This window comes from Oculina patagonica, chromosome 9 (genome assembly GCF_052425735.1).
Source record: "Oculina patagonica isolate OP01 chromosome 9, crgOcupat, whole genome shotgun sequence".
In the NCBI taxonomy this organism is placed as follows: domain Eukaryota; kingdom Metazoa; phylum Cnidaria; class Anthozoa; order Scleractinia; family Oculinidae; genus Oculina; species Oculina patagonica.
In genome coordinates this window covers 11,582,863-11,608,102 of record NC_135766.1, presented here as the reverse complement: position 1 = coordinate 11,608,102, position 25,240 = coordinate 11,582,863, and the positions used below count along the sequence as shown (strand labels likewise).

The window sequence follows — 25,240 nt, the reverse complement described above, 5'->3', positions numbered from 1 at the left end:
GGAGAGCTGGATATACAAAATCACAACCATGATCATTAAAAAATCTCCTGGAACGTACCGTTCAAGAGTAGTTTCAATTTGTTAATTTTTTAACTAGCGTGTTGTTTTTGAGCAACGTTGCTTGTATTGTGCAACTTATGGTGGAGTAGTTTATGAAGTTTTAAACTACCATTCCAACTATTTCTTAGTTGCACAGCTGAATCGCTCTTCATTGACTAATTATTCACTACGTGGTAAGAACTAAATTAAAGTGTAAAGAACTAAATTATCTTTGTTTACCATGCCTTCGTCTCGTCGGTGGCGTCGTCCTCCTGCTCCTTGTCCTGGTTCTCCTGCTCCTCCTTCTCCTCTGCCTCCTTCTCCTCCCCCCCTTCCCCCCCCCCCCCCTCCCCCCTCCTCCTTCTCTCTTCTCCCCTCCTCCTCCTCCTCCTTCCTCCCCTTCTCCTCCTCCTCCTCCTTCTCTTCCCCCTCCTCCAACTCCTCCGTCTCCTTCTTCTTCTTCTCTTCCTCCTGCTCCTGCTTCTCCTCCCCCTGCTACCCACTCTTCTGCCCCTCCTCGTCCTCTCCTCCCCTAGCTCCTCCTCCCCCTCCATTAAAACACCCATCCAAATCAGCCTTGACGAAAAGATCATTATCAAAGTGACTGCCCTCAACCCTGCAAAGACAGGTCGAATTCCACTTGCGTCGGGAAGACTAAACATTTTTTTATTTCTTTCCTTCTTCTTGCCTATGGCGAGTTCCTTCATATTTACTTGTTCGTGTACCTTTCATTATTATTTATTTATGTCTTTATTTTATTTTACAGATGCAGCGTCCAAAGAGCAACGTTTTGTAATATAGTGGAAAACGAAATTTTTATAATCTTAGAAAAAATGTTTGGTATATTCCCTTAAGTAGCTGTTGTTAAAAGTACTCTAAGCAACAGCAGCAGTATGTCTCTAAATCCATTGGATCAGATAGTATTTTGAGAAGTTTTACGTTTACTTTCTGTAGCTAATACGCTTTACTTAAATGAAAAAGAGAAAAACGTTCTTTTAACTATTTTCTAGGTAACCACAGGAAGCGCAAAGACAAGATATTCATTCTTGGAAACTCGAATAGATTAAAGTCAGAAAATAATGAAAATACAAAATATTTCGCATTTTTTTTCAGTTCTTTACCCTCGTTTGAATGGGCCTAGCTCGTTTTGTTAGTAAGTTACTTCCTGTATATTTGTATAGAAAGAGGATATTTAATACGGAATGAGCTTATGCTTATACTGTCTGAACCAGCCACTTGATCCATCAAACTAATAACACAATATTCGCCCACTTCAGGTCCTGACACGAAGGTACGTTTAGCAGTGACAAGATCACGGTATGTGCACACTCAGAAAATGTGGCGGGAACACGTTTCAGGGGACGTGTCGCTGTAGCATGTCTCCGCTATATTTTCTTGCGTGTCTACATTCTGTGTTTTTCTGTCTGCTACATGCCCTTCGTGTTTGGGCATCCTGATCTTTATGCCAAATTGCAAAGCGCTTGTTACGTAGTGAAAATCTAAATTGGAGTCGTAACTGTAGTCATATATATGTCTGAATTTATCAAAATAGGGTCAGAATTCGGCATGGTTTTGTTGTGGTTTTTATGTTAATTTTATCTTTGGTTTAAATTTTTTCAAACCCGTTTGATTTTTAATTTTCATTGTCTTACATTCATTATCACAATGTGAAACAAAGGGAAATAGAAATCAAACTGGTTTGAAAAATATTAAGCCAAAGACAAAGTTAAACCACAACAGTTATATTCTGCTTTTCCTGAGTGGAAATTTCTTTAATCTGCTATTTAGCAGGAGAGGGAAGAAATCCGGTTAGGACTAGCTAACTATCCAAGTGACTACTTTGGTTATCTAAGCAGCCATCTTTTGTCAGTCACAGCTTGCTACACCATGAAATTCTACACTGATTGGACAAATTTTGGACTCCGCGAGCCCTGCTTGAAGGCCGACGACAGTCGGCCTTCAAGCCAGCCGCACGCATAAAAATTGAGGGGGGGCTCCGTCACCGGAGCCTGTGCTGGTTAGCTTAGTCAATGACCTAACAGCCCAAGGGAGACCAGGTTCAGTCATTGAATTGTGGGCTTGAAATTCTACACTGATTGGACAAATTTTGGACTCCGCGAGCCCTGCTTGAAGGCCGATGACAGTCGGCCTTCAAGCCAGCCGCACGCATAAAAATTGAGGGGGGGCTCCGTCACAGGAGCCTGTGCTGGGTAGCTTAGTCAATGACCTAACAGCCCAAGGGAGACCAGGTTCAGTCATTGAATTGTGGGCTTGAAATTCTACACACTGATTGGACAAATTTTGGACTCCGCGAGCCCTGCTTGAAGGCCGATGACAGTCGGCCTTCAAGCCAGCCGCACGCATAAAAATTGAGGGGGGGCTCCGTCACAGGAGCCTGTGCTGGGTAGCTTAGTCAATGACCTAACAGCGCAAGGGAGACCAGGGTCAGTCATTGATTTGTGGGCTTGCTGGGGGGGGGGGGTGGTCCTAGTCAAGGTTTGGTCACTTTCCAAAAGTGGTATTTTGGGGCTGAAATCGTCTTTAAACTTCCAGATGGCGGCTGCGTGCAGGGTTGAGAAGCTGCCATGAGGCTTTCACACACAAGCAAGGTTGGTGTGCATGCTAACAAGTGACAGTTTGCTTTTGATTGATTGATTGACAAGGACGGTGCTTTTGCTGGAAAAAGTGCAGACCAGGCTTTTTGGTCGTGACCCGGTTTTGATAAATTCAGACATATATATAAGCTTTACGAAACTGGACATACGGAAGAATGAGAGGGTTTCCATTTTCTTCGATTCCAATGATAACGTCGCTTATGATCTAGTGAAAACTAGATTGTCGGAGTCGCAACCATTAGCGGAAGAACAAACCAATCACAGTGCTAGTAATCACGCCCTCAGAATACTTAATTTCTGCTTGCGACTCGGTCAATCTAGTTCTCACCAGATCATAAGCGACGGAGTCATAAACGGAACCGGAACTCTGCTTACGACCCCGTCGGTTTGATTTTTACTAGATCATTGTTTTAATGTACATAGATCACCTTTTAGATAAACTATCTATCTACCTCTCGTAACACTTCGATACTGATAACCACTTCGACTCCGTAGCCCGTGAAATGTAATGGAATGCATGAATTACTTAGACAGTCAAATTTGCCATGCTTCCATGGCAATGGAATAAAGTATATTTAAGTTCATTTGGTGTGTCCTTTAAATCTTCAGTGAACTTTATTCCTTTTTCGTAATAAATTGGAATATATAGTAATCCGAGAGGAGAAGAAATATATAAAACTTTGGAGCAAAAAGTTTCTATGTCGAATCAGGTTTTTCCCAAACGAAATACAAATACACTTGGATGACAGTTAACTAAACGTTAGAAAAAGAGACGTAAACACGAATAAAACTAATTAAAGCTGCGACTTGCCATATTTGTAGGGACCTTTCAGTCTTCCTCACGAAACATGATTTGCTGTGTCGTAGGCGTAAGCCGTGATTTTCCGAGAGATTTGCAGTGTGAAAACGAAAATTAAGTTAATTTGTCATGAAATGTAATGAAAGATGATAAAACTAGAATTTTAGTGAAATCCGTAAAACGTTCTCAGGACCCTCATGCGTATTACGCACCTTCCCTCCCCCCCCCCCCCCTCGCCCACTCCCCCACCAAACACAACCTGAATATGAGAGAGTAACTGAGAATGTGAACCATCCTTACTTTCAGACTTTCAGTAAATTCTTTAAAAACTTGCAACGCATCCTTCAGTGACAATGCCTTATCTTTTACAGTGCCTGTTTACTGTCGGAAAAGGGAAGATGTTGATTGGGCCTGAATATGTTTTTGCCTTGAACTGTACAGAAAATAGTTTTCTTCTATCAGAATATCAAGCGACATGTTTATGACTGATCCGTCTTTAAGTCTCAATTAAGTGTTGGACTTTTTTTAGCAGGCTTTGTTATAGCAAGATAATAAATTAAATTAAATGATATTGCGCACATCTTGCGCGTGTCATCTGATTCAAGTTCCAGCGGCAGTTTATTATCACAGATCACATTCTGACTGGCGTTCTTTGCGATCTCTTTCAAGATTGAAAATGCTTTTGCTTTGATCTCTGCTCTAGTTTTCCAAATAAATGATGCAGAACAAAATATGTTATGCAGTAAGATCAGAAATTTCTTAAAATGCCCAATATAATTATTAATTTTCCAGGCTGGTTTCTTATAAGCAAAACAGAGTGTGTGGTACCGGTATGCCAATCTTCTTTCGCTCTTCCAAAAGTTAAGACAATTAATTCGATTCTCTTGATGATTTTGCCTCAGAAGAGATATCATGCGCAAATCCAAACCAAAGTAACCATTACAGTCGAAGCTCTCATAAGCGAACACCAAGGAAATTCAAAAAAAGTGGCCGTAACAAGAACTAGTCGCTTACCAGAGCTTTCAACAAGAGGCACTCTAAACCTCAATCTAAGGGTAACACTTTTTCTCCAGCCGTTAATAATTTGGAATTTAAATTTCGGAAATCTTCATCAACTAATTTCATTAGGCATTGTTATATTACGGTAAATATGATCAAGTAATGCGTACTTTCAGTAAAGTGCTGACTAATAGGATCTGCATCTAGACTGGTCGCCTACGATCAGTAAACTGAAAGCAACACTTTGCATCGCAACCATTCCAGTAACAAAGTAACAGATTGAAATAACAAAGTAACAAGGTAACAGAAGTAACAAGGTAAAAGTAACTAAGTTTAATCAATCTAAGGGACGTTTTGTTTAGTCTTACACGACCAACAAAAGTAACAAGGTACAGGATAAGCTCGGGACGTTTTGTGGTGGCTTACACGACGAACTACCCTGAAAAACTGCTTGGCGAAGCAAGTCTTTCACTTTTTGGCCTTTTAGCTACATGTTGAACAACAGAAAAGACGTCTGGGTACAGATGAGAAATTTGTGAAAACAATACAAGATGTAGAGACGGATCAGCTGTATAAAGCTTGGTAACATGGACGAGGAAGAGTCCATTCCTTTGAAAGTACTAAGACTAAATCATGAGCTTCCGTGGCTCTATCGTCAACGAGTTGATTTTCTTCTTGAGACGGTGAGATTCAGCGTTCTTTACTGTTTTTTTCTTTAGCCTTGTGCTTAGGTGATCCAAATGAAAATTTTGGAGTGATTAATTAATATAGTATTTAGGTCTATTTATATCTATAGGCATTTATAAGTATCGTCTCATGATCATTAGTACTATTTTTCCGTTTTACTTTTCTGATTGTTGAAGTGGGCTTGCTGGAAAACCGTAAAGTTCCTCGCTAATTGTTTTTCATAATTTGTAGTAATCGATCAAATAGAGACTTCAATCATAATTTTCCCCTCGGCATAAGCTGGCATTTTGACTCCTTGATGTCCCCTGAGGGACATAAATTTGACATAGGCAGTTGTTATTGGGGTGCAGGGCTATTTGACATCATATGGAGAGGGTAGAAGGGAATTTGAACAAAATGGCTGGATTTGATACCATCTTGATATTCAGCATATAAACAATCTTGGTAAATTTGTGTGAGCTTTCACGGGACAGTATATGTATTTGCTTTTATAACACAATTTAGGTAGTCCAAGGGCAAATAACAGAAAACAACCAATCTGATTGCTCCATCACCAGTCCAATATTTTCTGAAATATATTGGACACAGTATTCTCCCAAATGAGTCCCACATGAACCCCCACAGCATTTCTTTTTTAGCTTAAAAAAACTAAATTTGATTTTCACAAAAAACCCTCAAGGTCATACTTTCTATTCAGCGTGGTTTGTCAAACAGCATTGGGGAATCTTTTAGACCCAAGAACCTGGTGGGTCTCCAACCAGTATCTGCTCCTCATTTTTAATGCCATGTATGTCTTGGGGTGAGGGTATTTGTGTTTGTGATATGACCCTAATGTGGGGGCATTTAAACCCCCTTTTTGGCCCAGGGTATGGGAATTTCAATATTAACCAATTTTCAATTTAAGTTCTGATGCATGTGGGGTCTGTTGAAATTTCAATTTGATCAGTGCCTAAAGGGAACCATATATATTTGATTGCACTTTAAGGGTGTCTTTAGTAAAGTCATAATGTTAAGGTCCCAGGGATTACCCGGTTTGTTATCTCATAAAAATAACTAGCAGAGTGATCATCCAAACTTTTGGAAGAAACACCCAAATGGTGCCAACATCTTGCTTTGTGGGCATGGCTTAAATTCATTTTCATCACTACCAATTCTTTTTGACAATTCTTTTCTAACTTTTTAAAATTACCCTACAGTAGAAAATACAGAAATAACTCTAACAAAGTTATTTTAGATTCAAACATTACAGTCAAACCGGATGTTCTTTTGACGGGAACTCTGCAATATTGCGGCACAATGTTCCAGTATTGATTGACAGTTTGCTCATCACAACTTGCAACTTTCAATTCAAATTTGCTCGAGCTTGTACTGAGTTATAGGATGATGTATATAAACCAAAAGGATCACTGTGAAACTGCTTAATAAGGTCATTAAACAGACTTCCAGTAAGTTAAACACAACTTACAGCAGTGCAATAAGATTTCACTTCACCATACAGTTTTCATAATTTCAATGACATTGAAAATCGTGCAGGCTGACTAGGATCCAGGTTTGATACAACAAGAAAATGTCACTCTGGCAATTAATTAATTATTATGTACAGTGTAGTTACCACTTATTAAATAAAAGTAAACATGTATGTTCTGTGACATTTTGTCAGATAATAAGATTCCAGTCCTCCTTCTCTTCTTAAGAAGGGCGACAAAAAGGTATACATGTACATGTACATACATGTGTGTATTTAGTGCAATCAAGATTTAATTTTATTTGTAAAAGTGTTATAGATGCTACTTGATAGTGTTTTAAATCCAGTTTCTAACGAAAAACTCACTCAGCTTATTTATTTTAAATATAAAATGGCCGGGTTATTTCCAATTAATCAATTAAAATTAAATGGGTTTGAAAAAATGTCTAATAAGGCCGCTTATTTGGAAAGTTAACCGACTCTTAACCCAGTAAGCGGCTCCCATGGAAATTAATCAACAATAGATTTTTTTAACTGGGTTAGGTTAATTCTAAACCACCTTTCTGGGTAGTTTTAACCTGAGGTTAGTGTTCTTTTATCAGATTCAACTATTGCTTTATTTGTCAAATGTGTCAATCGTCACCATAAAGATGTTCTTTTCCATCACACGTGCACGCAAACATGGCATTCGGACACAATTAGCGGCTTAATTCTATAATTTCCCTTGCTACTAGGAAACTCTAGAACCACCTGAGCAATGATTATTTGGCTCCAACAGGGCTATCATAGTTTCTGATGATCTCTTCGAGCTCTTCGCAGATTCTTTGGAAAATGCACACTTAAGGGCGATTTCAATATGGAGACGAGCGATGAGCCTTACAACGACTGTGAAAAAAAACCTATTCGAAACAACTGGGCTTGAATATTTGCATAGAACCCATTAGGAAGGGAAAGAACGGTGTAAGTCGAAAATGCATTGAAATAAATAAAAAAAGCAGGAGAAGAATTGAGAAAGTAATAGAATTATCATGAAAGCCGGCCGTTTTCGCTTGTTTTCAAATAGCTTAATCATGACATCACTTCAGTCTGGTCTGATCTTAATGCGGCCGCTAAAAAAATTTAACCGAGTTAGTGATACTTTAACCGAGTTAAGTTTTGTGGAATTTTTTAACCCGGGTTTCTAGAAAATTAACCCAGTCAACTCTCTAAGTGCAGCTGCAGCCAATGTCAGCAACATGTCACTTACAGTATGTGAATACCGTACTCATTAATGCTGAGTCAGCTAATGCTCCTCTGTTGCAGGTTTACCCATTGAAAGTTATCATCCTGGCACCACGCTGGCGTTGCCTGACTGTACTGAATACATTGGCTATTCAATTGGCAAAAATCCCTGGGATGAGAGTCACTTTGTTTGTTCCAGAAGAAGATTCATGTAGTGAAAGGGACAAGAGAGAAGCTGCCAGACATGGTGTTACCATTGTTGAAGCAAAGAAACAGCCAGGTTTTGATGACCCTGTTGATTGGTTGAACTTCCCACCACAAGACCTTGCTACTGACATTGTAGTTGGTGTAGGTGAGAGACTTGGAAAAATTGCAGAACATTTGAAGGAGAGTCTCCATTGTAAGAGCATTTATGTAGCTTTAGACCCTGATGATCAGGACCTTACATTCCAAGGTACAATTGATAAAAATACCACCCTAAAGGATAGAGAATTGAGGCATCAGAGAAATGTTGGACTCTGTCAAGCGGCTGATCTGCCTATTGCCATTGGGCCAAAGATGACAGAGAAACTGTCTGCTTCTCTCTGTTTTGACATGAAAAAAGTTTTCAACCTTACCCCAGGCTTACTTAGTAAATTTTGTGAAATTTTGAATGAGAACCACGCTACAAATGGTGGTGGAAAGTTTCGTGTGTTGGTCTTAGATAGTAGCAACCGAGGGGGACTTGACATTGCTGCAAAAGCAGTTGCAGAGTTGGATGACAGATCTTATCATCTTTTCTATGTTAATGCAGCAGAAGTAAACCAGAAGCAGTTTTCCAAAAATCATGGCATTTCTGAAAGTCAGCTTACTATTCGAAGCCCTCCAAAATGTGAAGAAGATTTGAAAAGATTGCTCTGTGAGGTAGACCTTGCCATCATGCCTTCAGGTGAACAGGGATTTGAAATGATAGCTCTTGCAGCATTATCTGCTGGTCTGCCCATCCTGGTACATGGGGATTCAGGATTCGGTGAAGCCCTCAGAGAGGTTGAGTCTGGTACATCATCCACTGTGGATTCTGAGGATGCCAAGGTGTGGGCCAAGGCAATCAAGAAAGTGCGAGAAACAGAAAGGAAGGAAAGGCTTGAGCAGGCTGCAACACAGCGCGCGCATTATAATGAGAAGTTCAGTTGGGAGGAACAGTGTGGAGATTTGGCTAATAAGATGTCTAGCATTGTTTCTGGTATGAACGTAACTTCTTTTATTTTGTATTATTTTCTCTAAGAATTTCAATCAGAAATGTCAATCGCATAATCAAGTGAAAAGTTGCACTGTGATCATTGGGCTGTCAAAGCAAAGTATTTTAAAATTTTCTGTACAATTTAACACTGTAGCAAGGCATTTCAGCATAATATTGGAAGTTGTGCTGTTTGTTGAACTGTGTCATCAATCCTTTAAATGCCCAGTGGCGCATAGGGCATGTTGAACTGTGTGCATGACATAAAAAGAAACCGAAAAAAAAAGATGCAGTTCAGTCAGCATTACACCTTACAGTGTTGGAGTGTAACAGTTAAATGAGCTCTTGATAATTTGTGATGTAATGACTAATATTCAATTGGATATTAGTTTTGTAGTTTAGTTCCCAAGATGATTAGCTTCTGGTCAGTTAGCCTCCATGCAACTTTTGTGAAATGCTGTGATCACCACTAAAGTTTTCAGGGCTTTAAAAAGACTTTACCTTCATTTTAAATCTTTTGCATTTGTAAACTGAATGGAACTAAACGGCTTACAGATTTTATGAAAAAAATATTTTTATACGACGGAAGGTGACAGTGCCAGACTAAATGTCGCACCACAGTGCAGCTCGATGAACATAAAAATTTTGTATCTTTTATGTTTTTAGTGTTAATTCCAACGGTTTAGGGAGACAAAGCCCTTTTTGGCAACTTAGCTACAAATCTGTTAAAAAGCAGTTTATTGGAGTTTTGGCTGCAATGAAATTTATTTATCACCAGTTCACTTTCGTGATCGCTTGTGCCAAATGTTGTCGGAAACCCCCTTCAACCTTTGATTGATGGAAATCTTGGAAACCTTTTGACTTCTGAAGTCGGGTTTCAATGCAAATGGTGGTAACACTAGCTTACTGTTTGTGTTTCTATGATTTATTAGTATCACCAGAGAGCCAAGACCAGGGCAAGAGTACCGGAGTGACTTTTCAAAAGTCCGTGGAGAGTGAAAACTGTGTGCCAGTTCACACCATTAGTTCACTTGGCCAGGACTGTACAGGGAAAACAAGATTCGAAAAGGTCCCTTCTGGCCCCAGTGAGGAGCAAAGTGAAGGAATGGAGACAGTTGACCAAGTCACATCTAAGGACTGCCAGTTAACAGATCTAGAAGAGAAGAAACAAGAGGACATAGAAAAGGTAAGAGAACATTGTTAGTATAAACTATTAATATGTAGATTTAGGCACGCCTAAAAGCGGAGCTCCCCATTTATTTAATTTTCACTGGAGCTTACAATGTTTTCATTCTAGTGAATAAGCGGCCAAAGTACTAATGTTTATGGCGGTTTATAGGTGGGCAATTCCATGTGAGAATGTGAAAAATCCAGATTTTTAAAAAGTGATTGGACATAAAATCATACCATGCACTATATTGTTGACAAGTTATAGTACATAGAAAAATAAGTTTCAGTTCGCTTGTGAATGCAACGCATTCATGGGGGGTCTCCAAAGTAAGTGTTTAATTTTTAATAATAACCAATAGGTGAGAGACAAATTTTTTAACTTGCTTTATAAAATTTGGAAATGATTTGTGTCTACAAACAGTTATATCAGAAGAAATACCTCAAAGGAGTTAATACATAAAAAAAATAAATTTCACCCTGAACTTTTTAAAAAAAAGTTATTAACAAAGTAAATTTTGTTACGGATGTTACGTAACGTCCGTAACGTTTACACAATCTTTTTCCATTCTTGAAACAACCATTGAAAAGATTTCCAAGATATTTCTGCCACAAAGCTAAATATTCTTCAGAAACACTTTGGTAAAAAGCGGTCCCTGAAAAACTGCAACATTTTCCAAAAAATGGTAACAAAACTTTGTTACGGACGTTACGTTACGGACGTTACAATTCTTGAAGCTTGTGATTTGGACTGTTTCTGCCACAGTTAAAGGCAATTTTGGATATGTGAATTCTCAAAGAAAGCAGTGTTTTAGAGAAGGAATGGATTATACCCACTGGAGTCCAGTATATGTCTGTGGGCCTATGATAGTTTGAGCATGCTCATGTTTAAGGCTGAGTACTTTATGTAAAATACACGTAGTGTCCTTCATACTGTGTTGGGACATTTCACAGCTTTAACATAAAGTACCAACCAGTTTGATTTATAAAATGTTAAATACAAGCCATTTTGAACTTAAATGTCCAAAAAAAATGTGGCCAACAATACAAAATAATATAATAAATCACACAGTGTAACGTCCGTAACATTGGCTGTAACATCCGTAACGTTAAAGTTCACATAGCATTGTATAATTGCGAAAGTGAGTTTAAATGAAATGAAGCTTTTTGGTTCACACAACTACTATACTTCAAATATTTGGAGCAGTTCATGCAATAAGCCCTGACACTTCACAGGAATTTTCCATTAATACCAGTGCTCTTGCTCATGTGGTTGTTTTTTATGTAACGTCCGTAACGGTGAGTTTTTTGCTCTATTTTAACATAATAGGCCAGTCAAGTGGAAAACTTTTATAACTCAAGTATTGCTTCAGTAGGCACAAACATGATAATCAATGTAACATTGGACAACCTCTTCCTATTCTTTGCCTGTGCTAGATTAAAGTTTCAAAAATGACTCTGAATGTAACGTCCGTAACTGTGGAAATGCCCAGGTGCAAGACAAATTTAAATAGCTCACGGTTAAACTGAATGTCAGCAGTACGACAAAAATAACAATCTTAAAGCGGGGCAAAATCATTACTCATGGCACGAAAAATTACTTTAGAGTACAGTAAATTATCTGCTTTCTAGCAATAGAAAATAGTTTCGCGATCCTGTTATAGTTTCGCAGCAGTTTAGTAGACTCCACAATATTTATTACATTGATATAGGATATATTCAACGTGCATTACAGAGTCTGTCGGATTAGCTCAATCGGTAAGGTGCCAGTCTGCGGCTCGGGAGGTCGTGAGTTCAAATCCCAGAGGGTCAAGTTTTTTTTTTTTTATACCCCGTAGCAATAAAATGGTTTGTTTATTATATCAACCCGATTTAGCTTTCGAATGCTCCTTCATGTACGATGCTGGCTTTACAGATAGACACGAAAGTCATCGATCGATTATGGCTCTCAATGTCCACTTTTTTGGCGGTCGATTACTTTCTACACGTAATTTTCAGCCACATTTTGTTTCATTGCTTCTTGTTTTTCTTTTCAAACCTCTTTAAATTTCAAAGGCCGCCTTTATACGGCCTTCTTGCTTCACTCTTTCTACCATCAAACTATGGCCGCCATGTTGCGCGACTCCGTACTAGGTATGTACGCCGTACGTACGCGCCCGCGAACCATGCCGCTATCCATGTTGACCATGAAAACTCATTTCGATAGTGTTCCTTCTTTCATGGTTATGGTGCTACGCTTAGGAGCTCCGCTATAATTGTGTATTTTTTTGTTGAGGAGGACAGATTATTTTGAAGCAGCAATTTTTGAAGCAGTTTTTTTAATAAAAAAATTAAAATATAAAACAAACAGCAGTTATAAACATGACAAAATAATGCATTTTACTAAACTTGACGTTTCATTTGCTTAGCAACGTACATTTTCAAAAGTGACTTCATGATATATAAAGTTTCCGTAACCACGAAGCTCTGTTATTAAACCGATTAAATAAGCAGAAAAATGGTATATTGAAAGTCAGTTATGAAAAAACTAACCTTTATTCCGGTTTGAAAAGTTGCTCAAATCTGTAAGCATTAACCAAAGTGTTCAACCCCCATTCATTTGTTTCCCGCAGCGTCTTCCAACTGTACAACATCAGTCAAACACTTTCATACAGATTTCAATGATTTCTTGAATAATAATAATTTTATTTCGCTCATATTAAAGTTTACAGAACATTGTGTTCGTATTCTTAATTAAATAGAAATAAGGTATTACAGGAATTTGTAGTTAATTTAGTATTGAGCTGGGGAGCTAAATGAACCGGTAGGTTTTTAAGTTAGCTCCCCGTACAATTACTGTTATCAATAGTATAAAAAGCAGGTGATTAATAAGTAACAATAGGGAAGAGGACTTACGAATTTACAGACTTAGTTTAGTGGAGAATCAGTTTAGTTTTTGTTCTGACAGGAGGTAACGTTTTATTTGCTTGGGAAATGCTAACACACTTAAGTCTTTCAAAGAAGATGGAAGGTCTTTCCAAATATCAATTGGCATGTAAGTGACGGATTGCTTTGTGCAACTGAATCTGTGCGTCTGTACTCTAATAGATGACAGGCATCACCCAATCACAACAGACGCAATACTAGCTCGGTTATTGTATAAAGCGTTTTAAAACATGAGCAAGAAGTCTGTGTGAGAAGAAAAAACTCTGTTTACTGTTTTCAAATATCTCGTTTCTTTCCAGAGATATTCAAGTTTATAAAATATGCAAATAAGCAAAATGATGACATCATCTACTCGACCATATTTGGTTAAAATATGAAGAAAGAGATATCTCAAATAATTTGTAACTTGTATAATTTGTTTGCAAAATGGAATCTATTAGTTAAGCAGTTTATATAGTAAAATAGTACCACTCATGGTACATATACAAAAAGTATTAATGCACAGTCGGTTTTGCTCTAAAACATTCTGCTTTGCTATTGCAGTGTTGCTCTGATAACAGCTCAAAATGTACAGTAGACAAAAGTGGAAGTTTTTCCTCCAGCGGTCCACTGCACGTTGCTGTTCCCTACTCGTCATCCCAATCAACTTTTGCCATTGACTTTGCCATTAAATTGGCAAAAATCCCTTGGATGAGAGTCACTTTGTTTGTTCCAGAAGAAGATTCGTGTAGTGAAAAGGACAAGAGAGAAGCTGCCAGTTATGGTATTACCATTGTTGAAGCAAAGGAACAGCCAGGTTTTGATGACCCTGTTGATTGGTTGATCTTCCCACCACAAGACCTTACGACTGACATTGTAGTTGGTGTAGGTGAGAGGCTTGGAAAAATTGCACAATTGTTCAAGGAACGTCACCATTGCAAGAGTGTTTTTGTTGCTTCTAACCCGCTGGAAGAGATGCTCTTTGAAGGCCAACACTGCCTTGAGAAATTGGCCAGCATCACTAACAGCAGTTCTCAAATAATGACTACTGTCCAACTTAGTCGAATGGCTGATATTCCAGTTGCCATCGGACCCAAGATGGCTGATGAACTTTCTGCGTCTCTCCGTTTCTACAGGAAGAAAGTGTTTGAACTTCCTCCAGGTATACTCAGTGACCTTTCTGATGTAAGCCATGCTATTGCTGACAGAAGAAAGTTTCGTGTGTTGATAAGTGGTGGTTTTGACCCTGAGAATTTCTACGAAGAGGGACTTCACACTGCTGCTAATGCAGTGGCAGAGTTGAAAGACAAATCATATGTCCTTCTGTTTGTTTGTGTGTCAAAAGCAAAACAAGTGCAGTTTGCTGAAAAATTCTATCACTGTGGTGTTGCACAACGTCAATTAACCATTCAAAGCTTTCCAAGATGTGTAGAAGACTTGAAACGCTTGTTCTGTAAAGCAGACCTTGCCATCATGCCCTCAAGTAAACAGGGATTTGGAATGGCTCTTGCAGCCTTATCTGCTGGTCTGCCTATCCTGGTGCACGAAGATTCAGAGTGTGGTGAAGCTCTAAGAGAGGTCGAGACTGGTACATCATGGAAATCCACTGTGGATTCTGATGATGCCAAGGTGTGGGCCAAGGCAATCAAGAAGGTGCGAGAAACAGACAGAAAGACAAGGCTCGAGCAGGCTGCACTACTGCGCTCGCATTATGATGAAAAGTACAGCTGGGAGAAACCTTGTGAGGATCTGATTAAAGAAATGTTCACTGTGGTTTGTGGTATGATTTTTTTCATATTTTGTGGATTTTTAACTAATATGCTGCAGTGAACAGGAACACAATTACATGTACCCTCGTTTGCATTAAGTAAACGTTCCACCCCCATGTGAGCTGGCTATTAACATGTACATAACATGTGATCATCTTAATTGCAGCATGTTATACATCAACTGAATCTGTGAAAATTGCTGTTAACGCTGCTGGTTTAATTTTAGACGAGAACATGGTACAAATGTGTTTTAAGTCCAAGAAACGTGCACTGTTTAGTCCAACATGGATTCAATTCATTTTCCAGGCCAAGTAGTCAATGCTTTTTCAGTGGGGCTTACTACAACAATCCCGCCCTGAGGAGGAAAAACTCTACGTGGACTTGAAGGCTCTAAAAAATGTTTATTCCACTAGTAAGTTTAATGAGGCTTAAGGACACTCTTGAAGGCAAAACTTTGGAAAATGAAAAGACGCAAAGCCCCCTCCTTATAGTGCTAAGCTAAGTAATAAAGTTTTTATGAGTTAAACAAGTCAATAAGTCATTAGTCTGAGTCAAATTTTAAATGACCTCGGAAAATTGAAATTCAAAGAACTCTATTCCACAAGTCAGCTTAACGGGCTGTTTATTTTCTTTACCGCATCATGTTCTTCTGTCTAATGATGTCAGCTTTGTCCTAATATTGTTTTCCAATTCTTTTAGGAACTTCTAACAACTGTACACATTCTACTGCAAAGCAAAAGCAATTACCTTCAGGCTCAAGTACCAAATCGTCAAACGAAATCAGTGCGCAGACTACACATAATCAAGGTAAATTTTGTCATTGATTTAAAATAATCTGAATCCAAGATGTAGAGCCAACATTTTTGATAGAGAAATCGCCCAACTTTGGTGATTTTATTAAATACACGTTGGTACAGTTTTCTGCACTGGACATGAATTTTAAGCTTAGTGGCTACGATTGCAAAACCAGCCCAGCGTAGTAGAACATACATGTAACACCCCATTGGTCTGCCCTCAACCTTTACCCGGCCATCATCCCCGTAGGCTTGCAAGGATCAGTGGAAATACTAGTGAGTGTGCTAACAATCACAATGTCAAAAAATATATAAACACAGTAAAATAAAACCTATAATCCCCGGAACCGGGGAGAGAACGCTGCCTCAGAGAGGGGAGGGAAGGGGAATGCTGTAAAGAAAGACAGAGCACGCAGAAAGCACGTGCGATGACGTACGCATAAGTCGCAAAAGGAAACCGTTTAGACCCTGCCCACAAGCTAAATAGCCTGAGGTATTACCAACGCTAGCACGCCAACGGACGCTGACAGCACGAGTGAAACTAATCACTCTTGCTCCTCAAATCACCTCAAGTTTCATGTTTTTCTATAAAAACTGAGAATTTCAGTTGTCTCTTATATTAACTCCTGTTTTCCTTTTGAGGTTCTTCTGTAAAACGAAAGAGAGAATCGCCATCATGTACCTGCACAAAACGTTCCAAACACACGTCTGCGCACCGTGCAGGTAATATAAACAACAACAAAAATAGTAATAGTAGCAGTAGCAGTATCCGTGGTTACACCACCCCAGGTAAACGTGATGTCCCCAGTATAATTTTCCCTTGTTAAAATGGCTGCTGCGGCAGAGATTTATTTAACAAGCTCAACAGAGATTACGTGTATTTCCAGTTAACTAAATATTACGTCTCATGGGATGATATGAAGAAAACGTCTAAACCCAAGCATTCTTCACTCATGTTCCACATGCAACACGGTGCGCCTGGCAAAAGGTTAATTGTATGCACTGCACGTGCATTGTCCAAAACGCGACTGCTCATTGGTAGTCTTACCTGGTGAACTGAACGACCCTGCAATACTCCTGGGCAGTGGCATCGTGATTGTTCTCAGTCATTCGACCAGATAAATTTACTTAAGTAATTTTTTTTTCGACGTAAAATAATAATTACGGTAAACCACTACTCAAAGCCAATTTAACAGATGACGTTTCGCGAGTGCATAAAAAACCCCAATCATTTCACGTATGCCAGTTCACGCCAAGAGATATTCAATTACGCTCACAAAAAAAACCTTTTGCTATCCCTCACTCCTTGACCTCCTTAGCAAATCATGTCAACTCAAATTTTATAACGTAGGACTTTAATTGTGTTCTTTTGGTTTCAGTTAAAGGAGGCACACCTGAAAATGATGACCTGGAAAGACTGGCAAAGGAAGTCGTCAAGGAATGGAAAGTGTTTGGGCGTCGGTTATTGGAAAACGATGAAGCAGCGCTAGATGCAATTCATAAAGATAATGAGGAATGCTGTGAAAAGGCATTTAAAATGTTATTGAAATGGAAACAAGCTAAAGGTGCAACAGGTGCAACTTTCCAAGTTTTACATGACGCCTTGTGTCATCCTTTAGTGGATCGTAAAGATCTTGCGGAAAAGTTTTGTTTGGTGGACCATAACTGTTAAGTCCATCTTTCACAGATCTTTCTTGTAAACTGGCTTATTTAGGTAAATAGGAAAATGAGCTAAAAGTTAGTAATGGTAGATTGTAATTGATCGTCTTTTTATACGTATACTCACTCAGACGGTCTTATGATAAAGCAAGTAAAACATGCTGTATGGCCTTTTCTCGCGGTTTTGTCTTGCACTTCAAAAGAAACCTGGCCGTCAGTGTTTAGTGGCAGGAAGAGTGATTTTATAATCACACCGTTTTGCTCGAACTGTTCATGTGTTAAAAACGTGAATCGTCATTAAGGATCGGATCTGTAAATCCTCCGATCCATTATTGACATTTATAACCACTTAAAAATCCGGTGTCTGTCCCAATTTTTGTAGTTCATGCATGTAAATAAATGTTCAACTATAAGCGCTGACATTCCCCTCACTGAATCCACAGTTGTCAGCGTAACTTAGTTCCGCCCAAAATATGTAGTTAAAAGTGAAGGAAGCCGCAATTTTACAACCCGCTGTATTATCACATTTTCAAGTCAACTACCAAAAGAAATACGTGAACGAGTTTAAGGGAACAATGTGTTTTTATTTTAGGCAAAGCCATAAGAATTAACATTAATTTACATTTTAGGTTATCTTCTTAAAGAAGTAAAAGTTTCTCTTGTACAAATTTTATTGTACGTATATTGTATATAGCTTATGTATTATTTCTCTCTTTATATATACATGTATCTATTTATAACAAATGTAAATATTTTAACTATTTCATAGTTTGTTTTTGAGGCAACACACTAGTATCGATTCGCGATGAGAATCAGTTCTTTATTCTCGTTCGTAAGCTCTCGCCGCTGATCTGTAGTACATGTTGGAAATAAAGCCTCTATAAAGTGACTTACGCCTCCTATCTTTCCTTTCCTCGCCCTATGTAGTAGTTGTACCCAGGCGGGAGAAGAAACATGCCAGCGTGAGATGAATATAAGAACCCAGCTTTCCGACTACAGTCAACTCCCGCCTTGCGGACACCCCGTTATTACGGACAGGAGTTTAAGTCCCAGCGAATGAGAATTACTGAAAATAACTCCCGCTACTGCGGACTTTTCTATTGCGGACACCAAATCGTGGTCCCAAAGGTGTCCGTAATAGTGAGGAAAGAAGAAAAGAAAATCTCGATGATTTGGTAAGTGCAGAATGCAATATGGAACAATTGAAAGTATGATGTTTTATATATGTTCGTGTTTATTTGCTTTACTTTACGTTCGGAAAAACTGTTCACAGGCTACTAGTATTCTTTCCCAGGTGTTCCTTACGCTAATCTTTGCAAACATAACACGACACTTTTGTTCGTTTGTAACAAAATACTTTTGTCTTCCTTGAAAATGCGATAACATGAAACTTTTGTTTTTTGTTTGTTTTACGGCGGCATCGATGACATTTGTTTAATTTAATTAAGTTACGGTTTAGACTGCACGAAAGACGATTCTCAAAACCTAAAGAAACAAATCTAATCAAAAAACATATTTTTCGACAGGTTTTTTAAAACGCAGTACAGCTAGGATATTTGTTTCCTGGTTATCAGGTGTTCACGCCGAAAATCCCGGTGCAAGTTTTTGCATACCTAATTACGAAAGCGCTGTGAAAGTCTCCAAATCTAATTTAATTAATTTGCGGTTTTTACTTGGCGCCAAGAAGTCTGCAGGAAGCCTACCGCAGACACGCAATACAAGCGATGTTCATGATAGTTCCAGAAAACAACGTAGACTAATCTGCGCATGCGTTTGGTGTAAATTACGTTGAGTAGTACCACAAGGAGAGCAAAGGGTTTTCTGAAACAAATATATACGTTTGAGATCTTCATATGAAAGTAACGTAGATGTGCTCCAGGTTTTACCTAGGGGTACGGTCAGGTGCTCCCCACCCCCACCCCCTCCACAAGGAATAATTAATTAATTGATATTAAGACGAGATTTTTTTGAACTTCGAGCAATGCAAGAGGCCAGCGGTCAAAAATCCCATAAGAACTTGCGCGCGCATTTCACTTTCGATCAGAACGCGCGTCCATGTTGTTCGATGAGAAGGGAGAGCGGTTTTGTGATGTTTTTGTTGAAAGTGGGCGAGTTATGAACGATTTTATTCGAAGTTTTACTCGGTTACGTCGGGAGGAAGATCTGGGAAGCTTCGACGAAGCTTTAGAAGCGGTGAGTCCAGTGTATTTGTACCGTATTTTCGGTTCTAAGCAGTATGGCCTGTAGGCGAAGGAAATTGTGTCTGTCGGCAGATTTTTAATCGTTCGTTTAGATCGGATTTTGAGATTGGATTTCCAGAAATAATGACGTTTACAAATGTTTATTGTAAGCTAGGAATGTTTGTTGTTTTACAATTAAATAATGAACAGTTGTTTACATATATTCTTTGTCTTGTCTTTGATCTTATATTCGAAGTTGAGCACTGTAAAATTCATGTAGCTTTGGCTTGCTTGTATGGCGGGAAAGACACGCCGGCTGCCAACCATTTTCCCGCCTTAGCCGGCGCCGGCCGGCTACCTGAGAACGGAAACTTTTTTTGCAACTTCGCAAAAGGCAAAGCTGTTGATAGTTACAATCTCAGCTCGTTTGTTTTCATTCAAAGTTATTTGCAAGTGTCAGTTTCATACGGTAATTTTTTGGAATTGTATTTGTTCGAAATTTATTGGCAATTTTTCCGCTTTCTATTTGTTGTGAATTTTGCCGTTTAATTCCCGAGTAGCGTTTTTGTTGGGTTCTGTTTTTAGTAGCCAAGTATTTGCTTTCTAATTTTTGTATTCATTGGATTTTTCTTGGCTGGTTGTTTTTGGCCAGTTCCATAGTTTGGAAATTTACACCCGAGTAGATTATTTAAGAGTGCGTTTTGTCACGTAATTGTTTGTTTATTAGTTTCTCGAGTGTAGTTTTGTCGGGTCTTATTTGAGAATTTTTGTGTCAGGCTTGCTGTTTTATTACAGGTTCTAATCTTAGTTTCTGCAAATTTACACCAGTAGATTTTTTTGAGTACTTGTTTTGTCAAGTAATTCTAAAATTAGTGAAGTTTGTTCCTTATAATTTTTCTATTGCAATTGTAACCTTTTTTTGAATAATTTGGGACTTTTGAGTGGGTTTTATAAAAATATTTTATCGAGGTCTTATAACTAGGATTGTAAATTGGGTATTATTTTTTGTAATTTATTATTATCTTCAGGGACTCACTGAAAACCGCCAATGGCGAGTGAGCTCCCTGGCTAAATATTTCCTGAGTGGTGTTTTCACCTCGAGTCAGTTTTAGTAGTCTAGTATTTGAGAGTTTTAGGCTTTTTGTTTTGTTATAGCTAGTTTCATTTATCACAGCACTTGTTTGTCAAGAATTTATTAACTTCCGTCAATTCAGTTCAAAATCGTGCTGAGATTGTACTATGTCTTCAGTAACTTGCATAAACTGTTTAAAAAATGTCACAAAAAGTGAATCTCGTCCCATCAAGGATAATAAGAACAAAACCATTGGAAGAACTTGCCAGGAATGCAGGAATGACACAAGTCGCTTGAGATGTTCGGCATCAAAATGCAAAACACCCCAGTATAAGATAAAACATTTAAAGTCTGTGCCACAGTCAGTGGGTGAATTGCCCACTGACATACGAAATGCCTTGGTACAAAACGAGTTTGACAGTGTGGCCTTGTCTGCAAACTTAAGGTGCTGTGCAGCATGTTACGTTAGGCTCCACAGGTTATCAAGCAGCAACAAAAACAGCACTCAGAACAGCATTTTATCACCAAGCAGTTCGGTGAAAACTGATTCAGTTGGACGACCTCCATCGTCTTTTGCAAATGCATCGAAACGAACGAAGCGAAGAATTAAGAAAAAACTCAAAATGTGCACAAGACAAAAAATGAATGAACTGAAAGCAGATGTCGAGAAGATGGGTGCCTCCTATGAAGAAATTTGCAAGGAGATTCTGGAAGAGGAATTTGAAAAGGAACAGCAGGTAGTTTTAAAAAATGCTTCCAGTAAATGATCTATTGGCTGTTTTGAGGTTGAGCAAGGGACCAGGTAGAGTTTTATATTCAATTAAATTGAGAAATAATCATCACAACAAAGGTCATGTTAAAATTAGTAACTTTTTCAAGGCCTGAGCTTTCAAATAGTTATGACTGTATCAAAATCCAAGAGTTAGGAAGGGCCGGGTTTCGGGGAGGGTCATACATTGTTAGAGAGGATTGTAAGGATGCTGATCCATATTTGAAAGGTTGGAACTTGATATATATTCAACTAAAAATGTGATAATGTGTTTCTTATTCAATTGAATGAATAACTCTACCCAGCCCCCAGCTGCTCGCCTTACTTCAAATGCCTCGTATCTGGGATTAAAGCCCCTGTAAAATGTTCATTTTGCATTGGAACACTCCGCTAATAGATATCTTGCAAAACAAGAGACAAAACAGCTTGCTGACAACAAATAAGTCAAGAATGGAATACCGCACAGACTTGAGACTTAGACAAGTTATTTCTATATTAAATTTTATTACATCCATTTTGAAATCACTGGTGATCCTTGCAATCTGATTGGATCTCAGCAGTGCGATTTATTCACAAATAATTATTTGCACCACTTTGTGCTCTAAATTGCATCTCTACTGCAGCCAATGAGAAAGGAACAATTTTAAAAACCTGTTACTGGATCAATATTTAGCATTTTATACTGACTAAAATCCTGTATTTGCGAGATTAAATTGTGCGATTTCAAAAAGGTTGTAATAAAGTGGTAATTGAACTTCGTGTTGTCCAAATTGCATTCCACGCAGTTCAATTATCATTATTAATTTTCTGTTTCATTTCAAATTCGACTTTTTTCGTTCAGTGGATTCCATTTTATTGTTTCTTGTCATGGCAGTGAAAACCAAGATTATGATTTAGACTGGTAGAGCTTTCGAACTTGAAAAGTACATGGAAGCATTTTACTTGTAGTATCTCCTTGAAACTTAAAAATAATTCAACATTTTATGCAGGATAAAAAGAAGCATGGAAATGCTAACATTGTGGAAGGATTAGCACTCAGTTATTCCAGAGAGAAGCCTGGAAGCCCCAAACGAGTTGAACTTTTAAGCTGTGTTGCACAACAGTATACAAATAAGGAACTTAAGGAGATTTTTAAATATACAAACAGTCGAGGAGAAGAGGTATTTTGCACTGACTACGAGATAACAAAAGCTAGACTTCATAGCAAGGTGTGCGGTCCAGGAGCTTCAGTGCCTAAAGTGAATCGGAGACCTTGTCAGAAACTTCCACCAGAAACCATAGCTTTTGTGCTGGAATTTATTCACCATCCTGACAGTGTGGAATACTCGTCGTACAAAACTGCCTCCTGTGAAGGGAAACAAAAGTCATGGGTTAGTGAATTGTTAGGAGGTGGAAATCAACCTGTCCTGTGGTTGAAACAAAACAAATCTGCATTATACGATCGTTACAAACAAGAATGGCAACAGTTAAAGATCAAAGCCATCAGTTTCAGCACATTTTTTAAGGGCATTTCTGCAGGTAATTTTAAAATCATGGCAGAAAAAGCAGGCCTATGTAACATTTGCACGGAGCTTGGGGCTGAGAATTTCATTCAACTGGGCCAACTGTTAACCCAACTGGGAGAAACTTTGCGGAGCAATCAGAAACCGGATACAACTCCAGCCTTAATAACTAGAGCTAAGACATTGAAAGGTTACCTGCTGTCCGAATTTCAAGCTAATTTGAGAACCCACAGCAACTGTGCAACCCACTGCGCTAGCCTTTGGCTGTCTGACAATCCGCCATGTGGTAGCATCATGGACCACCAAGAAACGTGCCACAGCTGCCTACAAATCTTTCACATAATAAGGGATCTGAAAGAAATTTGCAACACAGTTAATGACCCAAACGTGGTGGACCAAATTACCCAAATAGAAAAAAACTTAAACAGTTACATAGGGCATATTATCAGAGGCAAGTATCAGAGGGAGCAGTTTTTAATAGACATAAACAAGCTGGTCCCAGGCGAAGCAGTTATGGTTGCTGACTATATGATGAAACTTCTTTTCCAAAAACTATTTGAACCTCAGAAAGATTGGTTTGCAAAAAAGGGGGTATCGCTATACGGTTCAATGTTCTTTTTCAAAAGAGAAGACTCCGGAGAAGTATTTACAGAATTCCACGACATATACAGTGAATCAGATGACAAACAGAATTGGTATTTTTCAGCCACTTGTTTAGAAGAGTCCATAAGGAATTTTAAAAAACTTCACCCCGAAATCACTAACATAATTTTGTGGACCGACAATGGGGCACATTATAAAAACACATCACTTGTGCTGTGGTTGCCAAATATATTTTTGCATACAGGAGTATACGTCTCTAGTTTTCGAAATTTTGAGCCCCAGAAAGGGAAGACGAAGCTGGATGGGCACTATGCCACGTTAAAGTTTTCTCTGAAACGATACAGAAGAGAAGGGAACGATGTGGTCTCAGGGGAACAAATTGAAAAAGGAACGAATGGACGGCTAAGGGGAACACATGTCTATGGTGTCAACATTGATAGGTTAAAGGAACCAGAATCAGCAAAGACAATGAATGGGATCACAGAATATTCAGATTTTGAGTATATTTATGGCAATGACAACAAGCTGAAACAGATTACTGCACGAAATCAAACAAGGCTGTCTGAAACAAAAACATACGAATGTTTGAAACTTAGAAAGCTCTGGGGGCATTTAGAATGCGAAAGCACAGGAGCAACCAGTAACTTTTCACTTGAAAAGGCAATTACTGTTAAAGATTTGCCACAGAGGCAAACTACGACTGCTAAAAAAAAGGAAGACACTGGCAGTTCTAGGCCAACAAGCATCATCACTAATGTACCTGATCGTGGAGGTAACACTTGTATAGACTGTGGCAAGTCTTTCCTGCGCAAAGGAAATCTGCAAAAACACCAAGGTTCTTGTGGAAAAGCTACACCTAAAACAAATACAAACAATAATCTAGTCACAGATATAGTTGCTGAAATAAAAAGCACACAGCCACAACCGGTCAGTTCAACATGTGAACTCAGCAAAGACGAGAAGGCCTGGCTCTATGCAATCCCTGGAAAGGCAGACAAATGTAACCGCCCTGCCAGAACAAACAAGCGCTTCAGTGAACAACAGAAACAAATCATGATTGAATGCTATATGAAGGGTGTCGATGACAGAAACAAGCGTTATACGGCTGCAATGTGCCAAGAAGAAATGGTACGGAAACTCGGGGAACAAAACAAGTTAAAGGAGAGCCAAATAAAGAGCTTTTGGTCTCGATATCACCATCGGTGATGCAATTTTATCTATAATATATAATCATTTGTGATACAAATAGTGTTAGTTGGATCTAAACATTGTATTTTTCTTGATTACACAACATGAGTGTGTTGTTATGTGACCGTATAGCCCATGCACTGAGCGCTTTTTACATCAAAACTACTAAGAAAATTTCCATGTCAGGGTCTTTCACATCAGTGGATACAAAAAAAATTATGACCCTGTTCGGGGGCTGCAAGATGATTTTGGCGAGATACAAACGATTTGAAATTTAAATCGGTCACATAATAAAATGCTCATTGCCCCCGGGGGGGGGGGGGGGGTACTACGGATTTCAAGTGACAGGGATGATCGAATGGAGGTGAAAATCAAACTAAAAAAAAAATCCCCCAGGCTTCCAACAAAACCCCCCAAAAAGCCCTAGACCAAAAATTGACCCCCCAAAAAATTCCATGCAGAATTTCCAAGCCTTAAACATTTCCAGAAAGGACACAAGTTTGTTTGTACTATATTCGCAGAACTATGCGGCCAGGATACGCGGGCACTACCACAGATCTTCAGATTGTTTTGAATACCCCCAAAAATCCCT

The 25,240-nt window shown here is 38.7% G+C and overlaps 1 protein-coding gene across 1 annotated transcript; it reads left to right on the top strand.

The window, feature by feature from the left end:
- The first annotated feature begins 4,924 nt into the window (after positions 1 to 4,924).
- On the top strand, positions 4,925 to 18,223 carry LOC144665663 (uncharacterized). The gene is made up of 7 exons (XM_078526939.1): positions 4,925 to 5,135; positions 7,907 to 9,047; positions 9,974 to 10,227; positions 13,677 to 14,892; positions 15,581 to 15,688; positions 16,318 to 16,398; positions 17,055 to 18,223. Exons 1-7 carry the CDS (start codon positions 5,040 to 5,042, stop codon positions 17,345 to 17,347), a joined length of 3,189 nt encoding a protein of 1,062 aa, XP_078383065.1. The 5' UTR covers positions 4,925 to 5,039; the 3' UTR covers positions 17,348 to 18,223.
- Positions 18,224 to 25,240: the final 7,017 nt, after the last annotated feature.